This window comes from Aulostomus chinensis, chromosome 4, assembly GCF_037954235.1.
Source record: "Aulostomus chinensis isolate RoL2024-O1b breed Wild chromosome 4, RoL_Achi_v1.0, whole genome shotgun sequence".
Classification (NCBI taxonomy): domain Eukaryota; kingdom Metazoa; phylum Chordata; class Actinopteri; order Syngnathiformes; family Aulostomidae; genus Aulostomus; species Aulostomus chinensis.
Window position 1 is genome coordinate 8713363 of NC_141323.1, and position 17911 is coordinate 8731273.

Sequence of the window (17911 nt, forward strand, 5' to 3'; positions counted from 1 at the left end):
ATTGCAGTGTTGGTTTCTAACGCACCTGTAAGAGTGTTGTTGTGAATGAAATGTTCAATGAAGGTGTTTGTCTGCAGGTGCCACTCAGATGCTGCTGCTAGCTCGGCGAACAGACCTGCGCCGCATCTCCCTGGACACACCAGACTTCACCGACATCATCCTGCAGGTGGATGATATTCGCCACGCCATCGCCATCGACTATGACCCGGTGGAGGGCTACATTTACTGGACCGACGATGACGTGAAAGCTATCCGCCGCTCCCTGCCGGACGGCAGTGATGCCCAGTTTGTGGTTACATCCCAGGTGAACCACCCTGACGGTATCGCTGTTGACTGGATTGCCAGGAACCTCTACTGGACTGACACTGGGACCGACCGCATTGAGGTAACACGGCTCAATGGGACCATGCGCAAGATCTTGATCTCTGAAGACCTGGACGAGCCCAGAGCCATTGTCCTGGACCCTGTGGCCGGGTAAGCTAAATGATTTATCAGTTATTCTGTTTATCCATTAGAAATAATGCTGTTATGTCAGAACGGTTCTATGGATTTTCAGTTCAACACTGAGGAGATGATGGTCCGGCCAGATCATCAATCGCCAATATCAGCTGATACTGATCGCGGGTTCGTACCAGTTGGTGATGAGTGTCTCCCTGTCGTCCTCAGGTACATGTACTGGACTGATTGGGGCGAGGTGCCCAAGATCGAGCGTGCAGATCTGGATGGGATGGAGCGAGTAGTGATGGTCAACACCTCACTAGGTTGGCCCAACGGCTTGGCGCTGGACTACGATGAACGCAAGATCTACTGGGGAGACGCTAAGACGGACATGATCGAGGTGAGAGTTTAGCTTGTGTGTCAGTTCTTCCCCAGAGCCAGCAGGCCTAATATAAACTGGGTCTTATTCTAATAGGGTGTCACTGGCACTGGATCTTTGGAAACTCTAACCCTAATGTTAGCATTTGGTTGAAGTATAGCATTTCCAAGCTGCTAGCATGTAGCTGATGATCCCGAAGGGGGAAGATGGCCCGTTGTGGTTGTCACTCTGTAATTGATGATTTCCTGAGACTCTGATGAAGATCAGGGGCACGGCGCAGTGTTGCGGGCTTGACGCCTGTCGATACCTCTGGATCCTTTCAGTCAGGTCAAAACCTCTGATGCGTCCAGTCGGCCATGAAAACAGTCTGATCCGGCTCTCTCTGTGGTCGCCTCCTCTCGCCATCTTGCCATGTTCTTGGTTTTTTATGTTCCTGGTTTTCCTTTCTGAGGTGGAACGACCCCACCTCCACCCCCTTCCAGGCCCAGCTGTTGTTGGGGGCTGAGAGCCTTGCTTACCTCCCTCGTGTGTGTCTGAGAGATCCCACATCTGGTTCAGATTGTGGCGAGTACTCCAGCTGCGGTCGGCTCTGTTTAGAATAGACCCAGAATCTGAACGCTCGCCACACTGCGGTCACAACTCCCAATCCAGAGGAGACCTCTTGGCTGAGGCCACCTCACAGAGGATGGAAACTTCTCTTGATATTTATACACCACCGCGCGCGTGCGTCTGAGCGCGTGTGTGAAAGAGAACAGATTATAGGCCTGACATTCCGCACATCACTGCTCTCTTCAAGTCCCGCTAAACATTTCTCAAATGATGCACAGCATTGATATTAAACTGAGGTAAAGGGGCTGTCCCTGCTCCAGCGATGCGGGGGCGGCACCGTGTTGTTTGGTCATCTCTTTTGTCCAGCTAACCCTGATACTGTTTCTGCTTTGGCCTGATTCATTTATTCAGTTCATTTCTTATTTTCAGGCTCTCTGATGGTAGAAAGCATGTCAGATTCTCCCAACATACAGAGTCTCTCTTCACTGAATCAGATGTTTTAGTTGGGATGCGTGTAGTTTGGGCCGTCCTGGCCTCCATTCCCTGACGGTCCTCAGCTGACATTTGCTGGAAATGTCAAACTAGAGTTGAAGATCAGATTTTGTGTGAAACACCAGGTCGGTGTAATGGTACGTACATCACATTGCATTGATCACTCAACACACACATGGAGTCAAAACTATTTCATTCAGAATTTTCAGCACAAACTTAATAACTGAATGATGGAATTCTGAGCAGGCGATCAAACACAAGTCAATACATTTTTTGACAGCCCTGATTTCAAAGAGCTCTGCTCCAGGCGCGCATTGGCAAGAAAGAATATATCATGATGCAGTGATTATGGTGGGATTTATTGCAATCCTGTAAGAAAGGGGATATATTGCAAGTTTTATTTTTAGGAAAGCTATCGTATTACGAAAGACACCACACAAACCTGCATGAAATCTGTGTAAAATATTCAACCAATGTTTGTGCAATATGAGCAAAGTAATTAACATTTCCATAAATCAGGGTTAGGAGTCCACAAACATAAAAACCACTGCTGTATAACTCTTTCTACATTTTAAAGCATCATTCTGGCAAGAGTTCGGTCGTTACGGTCGGACGCATTTATTTGTGGTTGTTTTCTCTATATGACTCCTAAAATTCACCAGCCTTATGTTGATCAGTACGTTTTCCGATCCAGCAGGTCATCTCAACAAGCTTCGCTCATGTAAAGACTGAACAAGCTTATTTCTACGCAGACCAACATTAGCGGCAGCCAGCAGCCAGTCCGGGTCAACCAGTCGAGTCAGTGTCTGAACGGGCGCTCAGCAGGCACAACAGCCCCTGGCAGGCCTGCCACGTGTACGTTGCCAAAACATCCTGAAGTGTACCGAGGGCTCTGGACTCACTTTTCCTCTGGTAGCACCGGTGCTACCAACTGATGTGATAGGCATCGCAGCCAGAACACAACCGAGCCACAGAACAGAGGAGAGTGCAGGAGGGGGAGAGAAGCGGCACCAGTGAGGATGAAAAGATGGCTTTTATCTGAAACGTCTGTTAAACCAAAACAGCAACGATCATGCACTCGCGCAAATGCCACTCGGTCAAAATTGAACTTGCAGGCTCCAAACAAAAGGTCACATGTGCGACCATTTTGGACAAAGTCTAGAGCCCCGGCACCCCCAGCTGGGATGCCTCTAAAGTTGTCACACACATCAGCTGTTGAGCAGGGGCACTGGAGTGTGTGGAGCCACCAACCCTCCGCTCTACAGCACCGGGCCACATTCAGCTGGCATTGCTGATGCTGCTGCTACCGCGGTGCGCTCACTTCCCGTTGGAGTGGACTTCAGGGCTCATCTAGCAATTGATGCAGGAAAGTGAAATGCGCAACTGCCATGAATCTTTGCATGCAAACTGTTGATTAGAAATGGATACATAATTGCAAAACATAATATCAGGGTGTGGAAATCCCATGGATTTTTCTCTCACACCTCTACTCTGTAACAGACAACAGCATCCTGATTGAGGAGGGGCTTTGCCTCTGTTTCCATCCTTTAAGTCGAACCCCACAAACGTCATAAAGCACTCAGCTCTCAGAGACATCACTAAAACTCTCTTCTTCAGCTTTAAACGCTTCTGTAGATCTCCATCTTGATGTGTCCTTCTCCCGTCCTCATGTCCCAGAAGTCATTTGGTCTTAAAATAAACTTGAAGAAGTCTGCTTCCGCAGCGTTCTGCGTCTCCATCATTATTGAACCACTGTTGTCTGTCTGTGGTCATTTTAATTCGCTTCCGGGCCTCATCGGTTCTGTTGTTGTGTCCGCGGAAGCTCGATGCAATAGAGAGAGAGGAAACGCAGCAGCCGTTTGCTGTTCTTGTTCGTTTGCTCAGGTGGTTTCTTCTAATTTGCGCCACTGCAATGAGCTACCAGTTCACCTCAGCTTTTCTGAGCAAACTCACTATCTAGGAAACACAATGTGTTAACGGTCCATTCCTCCTGCGTCTGCCGAGCATGATGGGAATCCCACTGATGGGTTCCACCTCATCTACAATCAGGTGGAGGTTATTGAAAACATCTGTGTTTTCTCTTCGTGCTTTTATGTACTTTATTTTATGAAACACTGTTGTTAATGAAGTTGAGACTCTGTCTCCATGGCTCCTGTTGAGCGGGACCATGGGGGGGGGGCTTCACTCTCTTGTTTCCTGTCCCTTCAACATTTGATTTGACTTTGATTGTAGTGTATATTGAGTACACTTAGTGGTCGTAGTTACAAGTACGGAGCTGTCAGACCTCAGGAAGACAAGCTGGATTCTTTGGATCCATGAAACAACAGCAATCATTTACATAGGAACCTGAAAGAATACCATGAAATATCATGAGACGTCAATCATCTGATCCTTATTTCCTACAAGCACGAGGCGCTAACTTATCAGAAATTCAACTGCAATGGTAACTTCAAAGACGAAGAGATAAAATCAAAAATGAACACATGTTGCCATGAGTGTATCACAGGTTCCGTCGGCCGGACGCGTCCTGATCTCAACCAACACATCAACGTTAAGACACGCATGCTCATATGACCACACAGCCTCTTGGTGTGTAACACTGCCATTGTCTCCCCCAGGTGATGAACATGGACGGGACAGGGCGGCGGGTGCTGGTGGAGGACAAACTTCCTCACATTTTTGGCTTCACATTACTGGGCGACTACATCTACTGGACCGACTGGCAGCGCCGCAGCATCGAGCGTGTCCACAAACGCTCCGCGGAGCGGGAGTTCATTATTGACCAGCTGCCTGACCTGATGGGGCTCAAGGCCACATACGTCCACAAGGCCTTTGGTAAGTCTCAGTTGGGTGCTGACAGGCAGAGTTCCAGTCCGCTGCAAGTCGGCCACCATGGCATGTTAGCTGGAAATCTGAAGCCTCGTTATCCACCGACTCCACACATTGACAGACTGATTCAAACCTGGGAGTCGTTTGAAGTGATATTGCTGCAGGTTGAAATGGTGCTGGAACCACGATGGGGGGCCATCTGTAGAAAGTGCGAATTCACGGTCCATTAGGTCTGTCAGCACAGTGAGGAAATAACAACCGTTTGAATGATTGTTTTGTGGATGACTTGTCAGCAGATTGTTGGACCAAGTCCTGACTGATTTTAGGTTCTGATCAACAGTTCTGGCTCATGCGTCGGCAGGAATGCAGCCTCTGCGTCCCTGCTAACAGCCGGTAAATAATCTCTCTCCGCAGGTACGAACCTGTGTGCCGAGAACAACGGCGGCTGCAGCCACCTCTGCCTCTACAAGCCTCAGGGTGTTCAGTGCGGCTGCCCCATTGGCTTGGAGCTCATTGCTGACATGCGAACCTGCATTGTCCCAGAGGCCTTCCTGCTTTTCTCCCGACACACCGACATCCGCCGCATCTCCCTGGAGACCAACAACAACAATGTGGCCATCCCCCTAACGGGCGTCAAGGAGGCCTCTGCACTGGACTTTGATGTCACCGACAACCGGATCTACTGGACCGATATCACTCTGAAGGTGAGACGAGTGATGATGCATGCGCTGCTGCTGCTGCTGCTGCTGGTGGGCTGGAGGCTGACAGCTTCCTGCATTACTAGTAAGACCTAGAATGGGCGGAACTTCAGTAAGGTGCCACGAGTAACATTATTGTCACTTTGGGTCACTCCTAGCTAATGACTCCACCCTGATCTTAGTTTCAGGTGTTTGTAACCTGATGAAAACCTAGCTGTGAACATTATATTTCTACTAAATTGTTCATGCAGGACTTGTAAATTGATCGAGTCTTTGAGAAGCTGTTGAAACTCAGAATCTTGACGTGTGCGGGGTTTGTTCTGCTCCTCCTCAGACCATCAGCCGGGCCTTCATGAATGGCAGTGCACTGGAGCACGTGGTGGAGTTTGGCCTGGACTACCCAGAAGGGATGGCAGTGGATTGGTTGGGGAAGAACCTGTACTGGGCTGATACCGGCACCAACCGTATTGAGGTGGCCAAATTAGATGGACAGCACCGGCAGGTCCTGGTGTGGAAGGATCTGGACAGTCCGCGAGCTCTGGCTCTGGATCCAGCCGAAGGGTGAGACGTGTCTTGAGCCACAGCAGGAGGATTAAAACCACCATACAGAACATTTTGAACAGCAGCACGTTTCATTAACCATGACTGAAATGACCATTGTGCACCTGTGGATGTCCCTGATAGGACAGTGTGATTTAGTCTGTCACCATGACGACAAGCTAACAATTTTTAAATGATTGTTTTGTGAGTTCTGATCAGAACCAACACGGGACGTTTGATGCAGCATCATACGATGTGTTGTTGTCTGACTGCAGATACTCACAGCGTTTGAGTCGTCCTCTTTGTGTCGACTTCATGTCCGGCTCCACCGGCGTCATCGGGGCCAGGAGGTTCAGTTTTTCTTGTGATGTGGTTTTCATCATTTGAAGAAGCCAGCAGACACTCAGTGCTGCCTCGGGAGCTGCTATGAATCCATCACTTTCATCTCAGCCAAGATATTTGTGGGACGCCGTTTTGAACTTCCTGCAGTTCATCTGATCAGAAAACCAGTTTTTTAAAAGTAGTTAGCTTGTTGTCATGGCGACAGCCAAGACAAATCATCAACTCATACTTTGTTTGAATCACCATCTTAATGGTGTTGTTTCCACATCTTCTTCATCCACTGATTACAAGGAAGTCACAATTGTTGCCTCTTAGACTTTGATGAGTAGGACAGCAGGAAGGTCATCAAACGGTGACGCAGGTGCTCCCTGCTCCTCCCCTCCTGTGTTCACTCGAGTGACGCTGGAGATTAAAAGGCTCTGTCTTGTTCTTCTGCACAGGTACATGTACTGGACCGAGTGGGGCGGGAAGCCGAAGATCGACCGAGCAGCAATGGACGGAACGGGTCGCATCACTCTGGTGGCCAACGTGGGTCGAGCCAACGGACTCACAATTGACTACGCAGAGCGGCGCCTGTACTGGACGGACCTGGACACGACGCTCATCGAGTCCTCCAACATGCTGGGTAATCACGGCTGATGCTGCTGTGCTGGTTACAGCTGTGTTTGCTCTCGCCACAAACACGAGCTCTGGCAGTCCAGGACGACGGCACATGTTCCTGCCGCCATCCTGCTCATAGACTTCTAGGAGGGAAAATTCAAAGTGGCTGAGATAGAAGCTCTGAAGGATGCTGCTGTTTTGTCTGGAAGGGTTCCCAGAAGCAGAATCTCCAATGATGTCAGACCTCTTCTGCTCCAGTTCTCGATGCAGGCGAAGGCCTTGCTGGGACAAAGCGTGTTCCTGCTGCGCAGACATCTTACTGACGGTGTTGTGGTTTTGTCTACTTGAGTCGCTTTGAATGTCATCTGGTCGTTTCTTTTCTTCAGGTCAGGACCGTGAGGTGATTGCTGATGACCTCCCTCATCCCTTTGGCCTCACCCAGTACCAGGACTACATCTACTGGACGGACTGGAGCCAGCGCAGTATTGAGCGTGCTAACAAAACCAGTGGTCAGAACCGCACCGTCATCCAGGGCCACCTGGACTATGTCATGGACATCCTGGTATTCCATTCGTCCAGACAGGGTGGCTGGAACGCTTGCGCTTCCACCAACGGACACTGTTCCCACCTCTGCCTCGCCGTCCCCGTCAGCAGTTTTGTGTGTGGCTGCCCCGCCCACTTCTCCCTCAACTATGACAACAAGACCTGCAGCGGTGAGAGACCCAGTGTCCTGGTCCTGATTAGAATGTGTCTGGTTATCTGTTGAATGTCTTCACCGGCCACATCTGAATGACACCATCAAAGATGGCAACATCACTGTAGTCGTGGAGGACGAGGAGGATTTTCACCTGGTAATATTACTGGTGTTACTGGGAAGAAACGGGGAACCAACAAGCGAATATTCACCACGGTCATTCAGAAACATGACCGTGGTGAGGAGGATAAACTCTGGGTTAATTCACTATTTCTCTCCGTCAGGATTTGTCAAGTTAACAAATTTGAAAACGCTGGTTTTCTGGATGGAGTTCCGATCTGTTCAGTTACTGGAAGTTTGGTATGGCGGTAGCCGAATTTCTCGGCTGAGTTGTGAGTGATCATTTCCCACTCGTCGGCCTGGTTTGTTCTTCACGTCATGTATAATCATCAGGCCGGTAGAAGCATGGGCTCTTGGCTCTGCTTTTGCTGGTTGAGCCAAATATCAGCTGGGCTACAGGGCGTTTGGCATCACCGGACTCTTTAGCTGTCGTCGATGATGGAAATACTCAGGACGCCCGGCATGTCTTCTCGTTTGCTCGTGTCTGCGTGTGTACCTCACTACACTAAGACAGATTTATGAGTGAATCTGTGTTTGAGGCGTTTGTCTCTCTCTCTTTCAGCACCAACATCCTTCCTGCTGTTCAGCCAGAAGATGGCCATCAACCGCATGGTGATCGACGAGCAGCAGAGTCCTGACATCATCCTGCCCATCCACAGCCTCAGGAACGTCCGCGCCATCGACTACGACCCGCTGGACAAACAGCTCTACTGGATCGACTCCAAGCAGAATATCATTCGCCGCGCTCAGGAGGATGGGAACCAGGTGAGCCTAAAGAAGTCCACAGCAGAACTGCAGCATTTGTTTTCCAGCCACATGACCTGTGACGTCTCTGCCTCAGAGTATGACGGTGGTGGCGAGCTCGCTGGCCGGACCCAGCCAGGGACTGCAGCTGTATGACCTGAGCATCGACATCTACAGCCGCTTCATCTACTGGACCAGTGAGGTCACCAATGTCATCAACGTCACCCGGACCGATGGCAGCCGAGTCGGCGTGGTGCTGCGAGGAGAGCAGGACAAACCCAGAGCCATCGTGGTCAACCCGGAGAGAGGGTCAGTGCCTGCACGCCACACTGGTGTTCCTCAGCTGACAACAAACATTCCTTCAATGAGATCAGCGGTGTCGCGTCTGTTGACTTTCTCTCCCCAAAATGTGACATCACAACCTGGAATGAGTGACGTCACAGTCTTGGAATGATCTTCATGTTTGTATGTTGCCACACTTAAGGTTTAAGCCAGAGTTTGGCGACGTTGGTTTCCATCTCATGACCGCGATGGTTCGTGCTCATGATCTTCCACGGTCAGCGTTGGTCAGCTGTTCAGTCCAGACCAGCGGTGCTCAGGCTCGCTGGAAGCCACTCTGACAGAAAAATATCTCTGCGAGTGCCGCAGTTAAAAACCTCCCTTTTGCTCCTGGAAGTAACATAAGGTACTAGTACTGCGTTATCATGGCGTTAACAGCCTGAAATATTGTGCAGTAACTGCTGTTTATTATCAGTCCAACTACGAATGCCATTACTGGCAGGGTTGAGCTGCTTCAGTAGAACCATCTCGCGCGAATGTACTGAGGATGACTTCCAGGTCTGTCAGCCAATCAGAAGCTCCAAATTCTTCTTCTACTGTTTACTTGATGTTAGCGTCCAATCAGGAGCAGCCAAAGAGCAACAACAAGGGGCGAGATGACGAAGTGCCAGATCCTCACCGTGTGTCCCCGCTGGAGCGGAGCCCCGAGCTGCTGCGGGGACGAGCCTGACCCACAGCACGTCTGGTGGAAGCCAAACCACTGGTCAGAGCTCCGGCGGCGCCGCGACGCTGCAGGAACTTGTTGAAGCAGACTTCTTTTCGGATTTTAATTTTTTTAATTGAGATTACAAAGAGCCGCCGCCAGCTGAAAAACTGTGGGTAGAGACTCCCGAGCCCTGACAGCCTGCTCTTGTTCCAGTTCCACCAGCTGCCAGTTTGTTTTTGAGTCTGCTGGTGATTCCAGGAGAACCTGGACATTCATGGGGGGACAAATTGTTCCAGTGATGTTTGTCCAGTTAAAGCTCTTGAAACGGCTTTGAGTTCAGGACACGTTCCACAGCTCTGGGTCTGTATCTGCAGCTCGTCTATGGTTCCTCTCCCTCGGCCCACGGACCCTGCCAGTGCCAAGTTGCTTGTGTAGAACAATAATTGCAGGCATCCCTCTGGGCCAGGTTCTTGGGTCACTGTGTGGTCAACAGATGAAGTTTGCAGATGTTCTGGTTCCCTCTTGAGCCCAGAGAGGGAAAAAGGAGCCAAACACCAGACCTCTGCTGTTAGAATCAGAACGTTCATGTTTGCCTCCTTCTGTCTGAAGGTACATGTACTTCACCAACTTGCTGGAGCGCTCTCCGAAGATCGAGCGGGCAGCTTTGGACGGGACGGAACGGGAGGTTCTGTTCTTCAGCGGTCTGGGGAAGCCCGTCGCTCTGGCCATTGATAACGACGTGGGGAAGCTTTTCTGGGTCGACTCGGATCTACGGCGCATCGAGAGCAGCGACCTCTCTGGTAAGTCTGGCAGGAACTGGACATTTGTACACCAGGAGGTCAGGAGTTGGGGGTGGAGGTCCCGGGGGGGTCCTGAGGGGGGAGGGTGGAGGTTTCAGGAGTCTGTGTCCTGATGGGGGACGGCCGCCTCACCTGCTTGGTCCTGCCCCCCCGGGAGCAGACGCCCACTAGGACCTCAGGTTGACGTTATTGATCCTGATCCCTGAAACTGATCCTGTCAATCAGCCTGGAATCTAAACGAGTTGATCACTTGCCCGGTGTTGTGATGGCGAGCTCTGCTGTTGACCTCGGTGTGTCGCTGTCCTCTGCCTCCCCTCCCGCCTACCCCCTCAGCTCCTCCCCCCTTCTGTTGCCTTGGTTCCAGACGTTTTTTTGTTTGTTTGTTTGTTTTTGTTTTTTTTGCCCTACAACCTTGTTTTTGTTTTCCCGTCGGCTCTTTTTCAGGCGCCAATCGGATTGTGATCGCTGACTCCAACATCCTGCAGCCGGTGGGCCTGACGGTGTTCGGGAACCACTTGTATTGGATCGACAAGCAGCAGCAGATGATTGAGCGCATCGACAAGACAACGCGGGAGGGACGCACCAAGATCCAGGCCCGCATCGCCTACCTGAGCGACATCCACGCCGTACACGAGCTGGACATGAGAGAGTACAGTGAGTGTAGCCCAGCACGCTGAGTTGACTCCGCTGTAGTGAGAGGAGAAGCTAATGTGTCTGCCCCCCCCAGGTAAACACCCGTGCACCTGGGACAATGGCGGCTGCTCCCACATCTGCATCGTCAAGGGAGACGGGACGACTCGCTGCTCGTGTCCCGTCCACTTGGTGCTGCTGCAGGATGAGCTGTCTTGCGGAGGTGAGCGCCACCGGTCAGACACTCTAGCTGCGGTTCTGTGAGCTTCTGTGTGACAGTGTCCTGGTGCTCTGCCCCCCCCCCCCCCCCCCCCCCCAGAACCCCCCACCTGCTCTCCAGAGCAGTTCTCCTGCATGTCCGGTGAGGTGGACTGCATCCCGCAGGCGTGGCGGTGCGATGGTTACCCCGAGTGTGATGACAGCAGCGATGAGGAGGATTGTCCCGTGTGCTCAGAGTCAGAGTTCCAGTGCGACAGCCGGCAGTGCATTGACCTCAGCCTCCGCTGCAACGGCGAGATCAACTGCCAGGACCGCTCGGACGAGAACAAGTGTGAAGGTAAGGAGTGCGCCTACCGGCCACCTCTGACATCAGGCGTATCATTACAGCCAGAAACAGCCCGGTGATCGATCCACCCGCCAGTTGTGCGTGGATGAGCATCGCTCCGCACGAGCATCATCTCTTTGTTAGCCTCACCAAGCCTGATCCTGGATACCTTCAAAATAAAGGCATTATACTATTGTTATTATGGTTTTGTTGGAGCTGCTTGGGACTCTTATTCTGTAAAAACCTGATAAGAAGGTCCATCACACATTTTACAGCTGGAACGCGTGGATCCAGTTGTTGTGGTCTTGGTTGGTCTGCTGTCCTCCACTGGAGAAGCCCCTGAATCAGCTGGAACGAGGCTGCAGAACCAAGTTTCATGTCGCGCATTCTAGTCTGTCGCAGCTGATGTGGACACGATACTGCTCAGGTTCACTGGTAACGAGTTGTGTTGCCTTGCAGTTCGCTGCCCTCCGGACCAGTTCACCTGCTCCAACGGCCAGTGCATCGGCAAGCACAAGAAGTGCGACCACAACATGGACTGCACGGACAACTCTGACGAGATCGGCTGCTGTGAGTCTCCTGTTCCTTCTCATTTACCCAGACGCCACTCGCCACGCTGCTGAATCCTAGATCAGCCGTTACTATGGCGATGAAGCAGCAGGTGTGAAACACCTTAACCAAGATTGCCTAGAAAGTCGTTGAGTTGATCAGTTCAAGGCCCATCGAGCAGCAGAAAACCACTGAACCCCCAGGAGCGTATGAAGCCAGGTCAGACCAGCACGAGAAACCTTAAAAACCACACGGAGAGGAGGAAGCCTCTAGTGCACGAGGACCGTGAGGCGGTGTGCACTAGAGGTGAGGCGTTTCTCTGGAAACTGTGATTTTCTCCCCACACATCTCCTGCTGTTGATGATGGTCATCAAATATTTGTCGTCAACGTGACCTTTCCTCACTGAAGCATGGCGTCACGATGAGAGTGAGCGGCCCAAGACAACAAGTGAGCTCGGACGCAGCGTCTGAGGGTCGGAACCTTTATCCGTCACGGTGTTTGAATCTGACGTTGTTGAAAAACTGACATCATCACAGCTCTGTCGCCATGACAACAAGCGACCAACTTTTGTCTTTTTTTTTATGGAATTCAGGATGTTTGACATCCAACAATTGAATGAAGTTAAATTTCTCTCCTGTGGTTTCAGACCCAACAGAGGAGCCGCCTCCCCCAAACAACACCATCGGCTCGATTGTGGGTGTGGTCATGGCACTGTTCGTGGTGGGTGCCGTGTACTTCGTCTGCCAGCGTGTTCTCTGTCCCCAAATGAAGGATGACGGTGAGACAGTCACCAATGACTTTGTGGTTCATGGGCCGTCATCGGTGCCGCTGGGATACGTGCCGCACCCGAGCTCGCTGTCCAGCTCGCTGCCAGGTGGGCCGTGTGACATGAGTGCTGTCACGGGAGGACCTTTGTTTTGTTCCTAACCCCCCCATCTCTTGAGATTAACACGTCGCTCATATCCACCCTCGACAGGTATGTCCAGAGGGAAGTCTGTGATTGGTTCCCTCAGCATCATGGGAGGCAGCAGTGGGCCTCCGTATGACCGCGCCCACGTGACCGGAGCCTCGTCCAGCAGCTCGTCCAGCACCAAGGGCACTTACTTCCCCCCGGTGAGAGAGAGACACACACACACACACACACACACACACACACACTGCTGTCACGGGTAGCTAACGTGTGTGTGGTGTTCCCTGTCTTCCAGATCCTGAACCCTCCCCCCTCCCCGGCGACGGTGCGATCTCAGTACACCATGGAGTTCGGTTACTCCTCCAACAGCCCTTCGACGCACCGCTCCTACAGGTACAGGCCTCAGGAAGTGGAAGCTGGACTCCTGGAACTCCGTGTCCGTGTTCCAGAGGGTTCCGGACGCGGCCGTGGTTTTCAGGAGTGCTTGACCAGCTTCTTTCTAGGACGATCGTCTCTGTCTGAGTAAAATAATGCCAGAAATTACAACAATACTTGTTGTTTATGGCAAGAAAATAAAATTTCTTGGCTGAAAATGGTGCTGTCAGCTTTTGCTCTTAAATCAAAGTGGAACTGAAGTGTTCCACTTGCTGCTTCCATGACGGAACCAAAGAAGGAACCCTGAAGGCTTCTGGTCCTGTTTAGAACAGTTCCTCTGAGACCAATGCTAGTTAGCTTAGCACAGTAATGGTAGTGGGTGTGACGTGTGAGCGTAGCACAGGTTACATGATGAGGAGAACATACTAAAATGAAGTCAAGTGCTAGTTGAAAGATACCTGTGATGGATATGAATGATGACATCATTGATGACTCATGGCGGCGTACTGCCTCCGTGGTTCGTCCTCCCTGAGTCGAATGTGTCAGTTAATGTATGTTTCTGTTTTCCAGCTATCGACCCTACACCTACCGCCCCTTTGCCCCGCCCACCACACCCTGCAGCACCGATGTGTGTGACAGTGACTACACACCGGGACGCCGGGCGCCACTTAAGTCCAACACCGCCACCTCTGCTGCTGCCAAGGGCTACACCAGCGACCTCAACTATGATTCGGAGCCTTTTCCACCGCCGCCGACCCCCCGCAGCCAGTACCTGTCGGCGGAGGAGAACTGTGAGAGCTGCCCGCCGTCGCCTTACACTGAGCGCAGTTACTCCCACCACCTCTACCCACCACCACCGTCACCCTGCACGGACTCCTCGTGAGCCAAACCCCTGAAAGTCCAAGCTCCGCCCCTCAGTGTAAATAGCAATTGTGCATATTTGAGGTTAAAAACGGGAAACTGAAGCAGGACAATGAGACGCAGGACAAAAAAGGAAAGAAGATGCTGGAGCTGCAGAACATTTGTACATTAAAAAGAGAAAAGCATATTTATATATTTTCTATACAGTGTTTACTGATAAATACCATAGAGGTTTGTATTAAGAAATTTGTACATTTTTTAAGAAAAGGTTTTATTAAAATCATCACAAATATAAGTTGCCTTAAACAGGAGAAACGAGGCTGAAGGACGAAAGCAGCAGGACATGTAAACTATCTGATGCCAAATATGAACCGTCTACAGCTCCAGGTGGTGGGTGGAGAAGAGGAGCCCCGCCCCCGAGGTCACATTGCTGTAGTAACCACGGGAACTGGATCGGGGCGGTGCATCAGTGGCAGAATGTGGTACTGGGACTGTGATTTGAGTTGACCTCTCATGTACGAAACGACTCGCAGGATTGTTGTTGTGAGTCGTGTTGAATCGTTGGACTGATGTTGGTCACGCAACACTGCAGAGGCGCCGAGGCCACGCCCACAGGAACCTTTCAGCTCCCAGTTCCTGCTCACCACTACAAAATTCTTCATTGCCACAAGATGGAAACTACTAAAATACCAAGTACACGTACTACAAACATACTGCAAACACTACAAACAACTGTTACACACTAGAAACTCTGGTATGTACCGGAACCTCTGGTACCCACTGGAACCTCTGGTACGTACTAGTTACTCTGGTGCCTACTGGTACGTACTGGAACCTCTGGTATGTACTGGAGCCTCTGGTACGTACTAGTTACTCTGGTGCCTACTGGTACGTACTGGAACCTCTGGTATGTACTGGAACCTCTGGTACGTACTAGTTACTCTGGTATGTACTGGTTACTCTGGTACGTACTGGAACCTCTGGTACGTACTCTGGTACCTACTAGTTACTCTGGTACGTACCGGACCCTCTGGTACCTACTAGTTACTCTGGCACATACTGGAACCTCTGGTACCTACTAGTTACTCTGGTACGTACTGGAACCTCTGGTACGTACTCTGGTACCTACTAGTTACTCTGGTACGTACCGGAACCTCTGGTACGTACTCTGGTACCTACTAGTTACTCTGGTACGTACCGGACCCTCTGGTACCTACTAGTTACTCTGGCACGTACTGGAACCTCTGGTACCTACTAGTTACTCTGGTACGTACCGGACCCTCTGGTACCTACTAGTTACTCTGGCACGTACTGGAACCTCTGGTACCTACTAGTTACTCTGGTACGTACCGGAACCTCTGGTACGTACTCTGGTACCTACTAGTTACTCTGGTACGTACTGGACCCTCTGGTACCTACTAGTTACTCTGGTACCTACTGGGAACTTGAGGACCCAGTTTCTGCTGGTATCTCCTCTGTCGCCTCCCTTCAAACCTCAAGTGTTTTTTCCCGCGGCGACGCAACACGACTCACATCCTGAAGCTTCACGTTTGTTCCAGCAGGATGGAAACCAAACGTAACCTGTTGTGACGTGAAAAGACCCAAAGCTGCTCGGCGGACGGCGTTCGTTAGCTGTCGTCCACGTCGGCTCGGCGCCGCAGGAAGCAGCTCTCCGCTCTCGTGCCTGACCGCTTCCACATCCTTCCTCTTTGTTTTGTTGTTTTGAGGAAAACCCTTCAGAACCCAGTGCCCGCTAAACGCTATATAGTATTTTTGTACCACGTATTGTGTAGATGACATACTCATAAGCTATAGAGAGAATCCTTGTAAATCTATCCATTGACTTCTTGCAGTACTTCTCATTCCATCTTTTTTTATATTGCCTCATTATATTTTTCTACAGAGTATCACATAGAACGTACGGCGACAATCTCCCATCAGCCACCTCAGCGCATCAGGTTCAGTGTCTGAAAGTCCATCCCATGTTTGAGGACGTCTAAAACGGCGTTTGGTCAACGATCTGCTTCCTCTGTCTGTCGTCTTTGGGACTCGTGACGACGTGTTGTCATGGTGGCGGCGGCGTCGCTCCTGTTCGGTTGCGTGGAGAAGAAATAACACCAGCATGAATCTGACAATCGAAGCGTTTCCACTCATCGACTCAGCAGCTTCGTTCTCGTCGCCTCTCGGTTCTCCGTGGTTTACGTGATCAGAACATTGAGACACATTCAAGAACACAGCTTGATGATGATTCTATATTTTTAAAGAAAAACTTTTTTACGAGTCACTGAATCAAAAATCACATTTTCAGAAACGTTCCAATTTGTCCAGACGGCCGCACGCCTGGTGAGTGGAGGTCAGAACTGAATCGAGTCCTGTCCAACCCCCCAGTCAGACTCTGACTCTCCGGCTCTGGGAAGCTCCCGATGTTGCGGCTTCCATGGGAATTATTTTAGAATTTGCCTCGCCGATCCAGCTGTCGGTGCCTCGGTCACTCCGGCGCGCCATCTTGTCAGCATGTGGTGGAGGTTACAAACCGGATCAGAAATACTGTAAACAAATGGGTGTTGGAGTGAGCCAATCGGTACTCTGTCGTGGTTGTGACGTTCCGGTGAAACATCTGGGTGGTTGTGTCTGACGGTGGTTTGGAAGATGACCTGGGAACTCCTGAATGATGGGATGCCGCTGAACTTGCTTCCCCTCAGTTTTTTCCCGTGTCAGAAAATCGGAATTCCATTTTGACAGCGCGGCGACGCTCCAGGCCTCATAGTGACGAAGCCCAAAATCCAGGACGGGAACGTGTAGTTTTGGCTGCCCGCTGCCTCCGTTCACGCCGGCGGCGTCCGGCAGTACAATCGGTCGCCCACACGTGTGTGTGTGTGTGTGTGTGTGTGTGTATCTGGAAAACGTTCTCATCCTCTAACTGCACTTTACAGTTTATTTGTCTGATTTCTGGTACAAACGTAGTTTCCACGCAGCAGTGAACTGAGTTCCGGTGGACATTTGGATGGAGTCTGAGCGAGGTGGCGCCTGGCGAGGAGACGACTTGTAGCGCCACGAACTCTCAATGAGCTCATTGGTTCCCGTGGAGTCTTCATTCTGACGCTGAATGTCAGTGTGCATCAGAAAGTTGACCAGGCGCTCTCAACACATTTGTCGTTTCTGAATGAAAACATTCGTGAATTTTCTGCTCAAACGTTCGGCACTTGACAGGTTTGATGGTAACGGGAGTTTTGCCACGCGGCCGCTCATCTGAGGGAATTCTGGTATTTGTACAATAAGGAGTCACAGAACTAAAAGCCGTCTTCCTGGGAGTGCAGGTGGACTGAGGTGAACTTGTACAGATGTTGAGGAGAGTGTAGAAAAGGTCAAAGGAAGTTAAAAAGATGGAAACTTTTATTTTCGAGCACTTTTGTCTCCAGCTTGTTGGAGGTTCGACAGGAAAACGGAAGTTTGTCATATTTGTGTTTTTTTTTCTTTCATCTGTTCTGATGTCATGGTGCTTTGACAAGTTTCCTGGAGTCGACCGTCGCGTGGTCGCTCGCCAGTTCCCACCGTGTAACGTTGATACGACTGCTTTAACCTGATGGACCTGTACAGCCCATCCAGCTGCCAACATAAGCTGTTGTAACATGAATGCTGATTTTGTTTTCTTTTTGTTAAATATAAAGTGAGTGAACTTTGACTGCTGCCTGTGTTCCATCTCTGAGGCTCCACCCAGTTTCAATGTTCTGAACAAACATGTCCTTCCACTTCTCTGGACCTGCTGGTGGAAGTGGCAGTGATGAAGTCGCGCTGCGGCCTGCAGGCCCTTCAGTCAGTGAGACGGTGAGT

At 50.8% G+C, this 17911-nt stretch overlaps 1 protein-coding gene across 2 annotated transcripts in view; it reads left to right on the top strand.

Moving 5' to 3' along the window:
• The window catches only part of lrp6 (low density lipoprotein receptor-related protein 6), a 28531-nt gene extending 10769 nt beyond the window's left edge, over window positions 1–17762 (top strand). The window contains exons 6-23 of one of the 2 annotated variants that reach the window (XM_086201485.1): window positions 78–474; window positions 667–838; window positions 4477–4693; window positions 5102–5391; window positions 5720–5946; window positions 6708–6892; window positions 7254–7580; window positions 8244–8446; window positions 8523–8734; window positions 10020–10210; window positions 10544–10864; window positions 10938–11063; window positions 11160–11396; window positions 11844–11954; window positions 12581–12808; window positions 12911–13047; window positions 13140–13237; window positions 13790–17762. In XM_086201485.1, coding sequence (XP_086057611.1) covers window positions 78–474; window positions 667–838; window positions 4477–4693; window positions 5102–5391; window positions 5720–5946; window positions 6708–6892; window positions 7254–7580; window positions 8244–8446; window positions 8523–8734; window positions 10020–10210; window positions 10544–10864; window positions 10938–11063; window positions 11160–11396; window positions 11844–11954; window positions 12581–12808; window positions 12911–13047; window positions 13140–13237; window positions 13790–14102 — 3992 coding nt within the window. In that variant the 3' untranslated portion in view covers window positions 14103–17762. The remainder of the gene's footprint in view (window positions 1–77; window positions 475–666; window positions 839–4476; window positions 4694–5101; window positions 5392–5719; window positions 5947–6707; window positions 6893–7253; window positions 7581–8243; window positions 8447–8522; window positions 8735–10019; window positions 10211–10543; window positions 10865–10937; window positions 11064–11159; window positions 11397–11843; window positions 11955–12580; window positions 12809–12910; window positions 13048–13139; window positions 13238–13789) is intronic. The other variant, XM_086201486.1, reaches the window with a different exon arrangement.
• The last annotated feature ends 149 nt before the right edge of the window (window positions 17763–17911 follow it).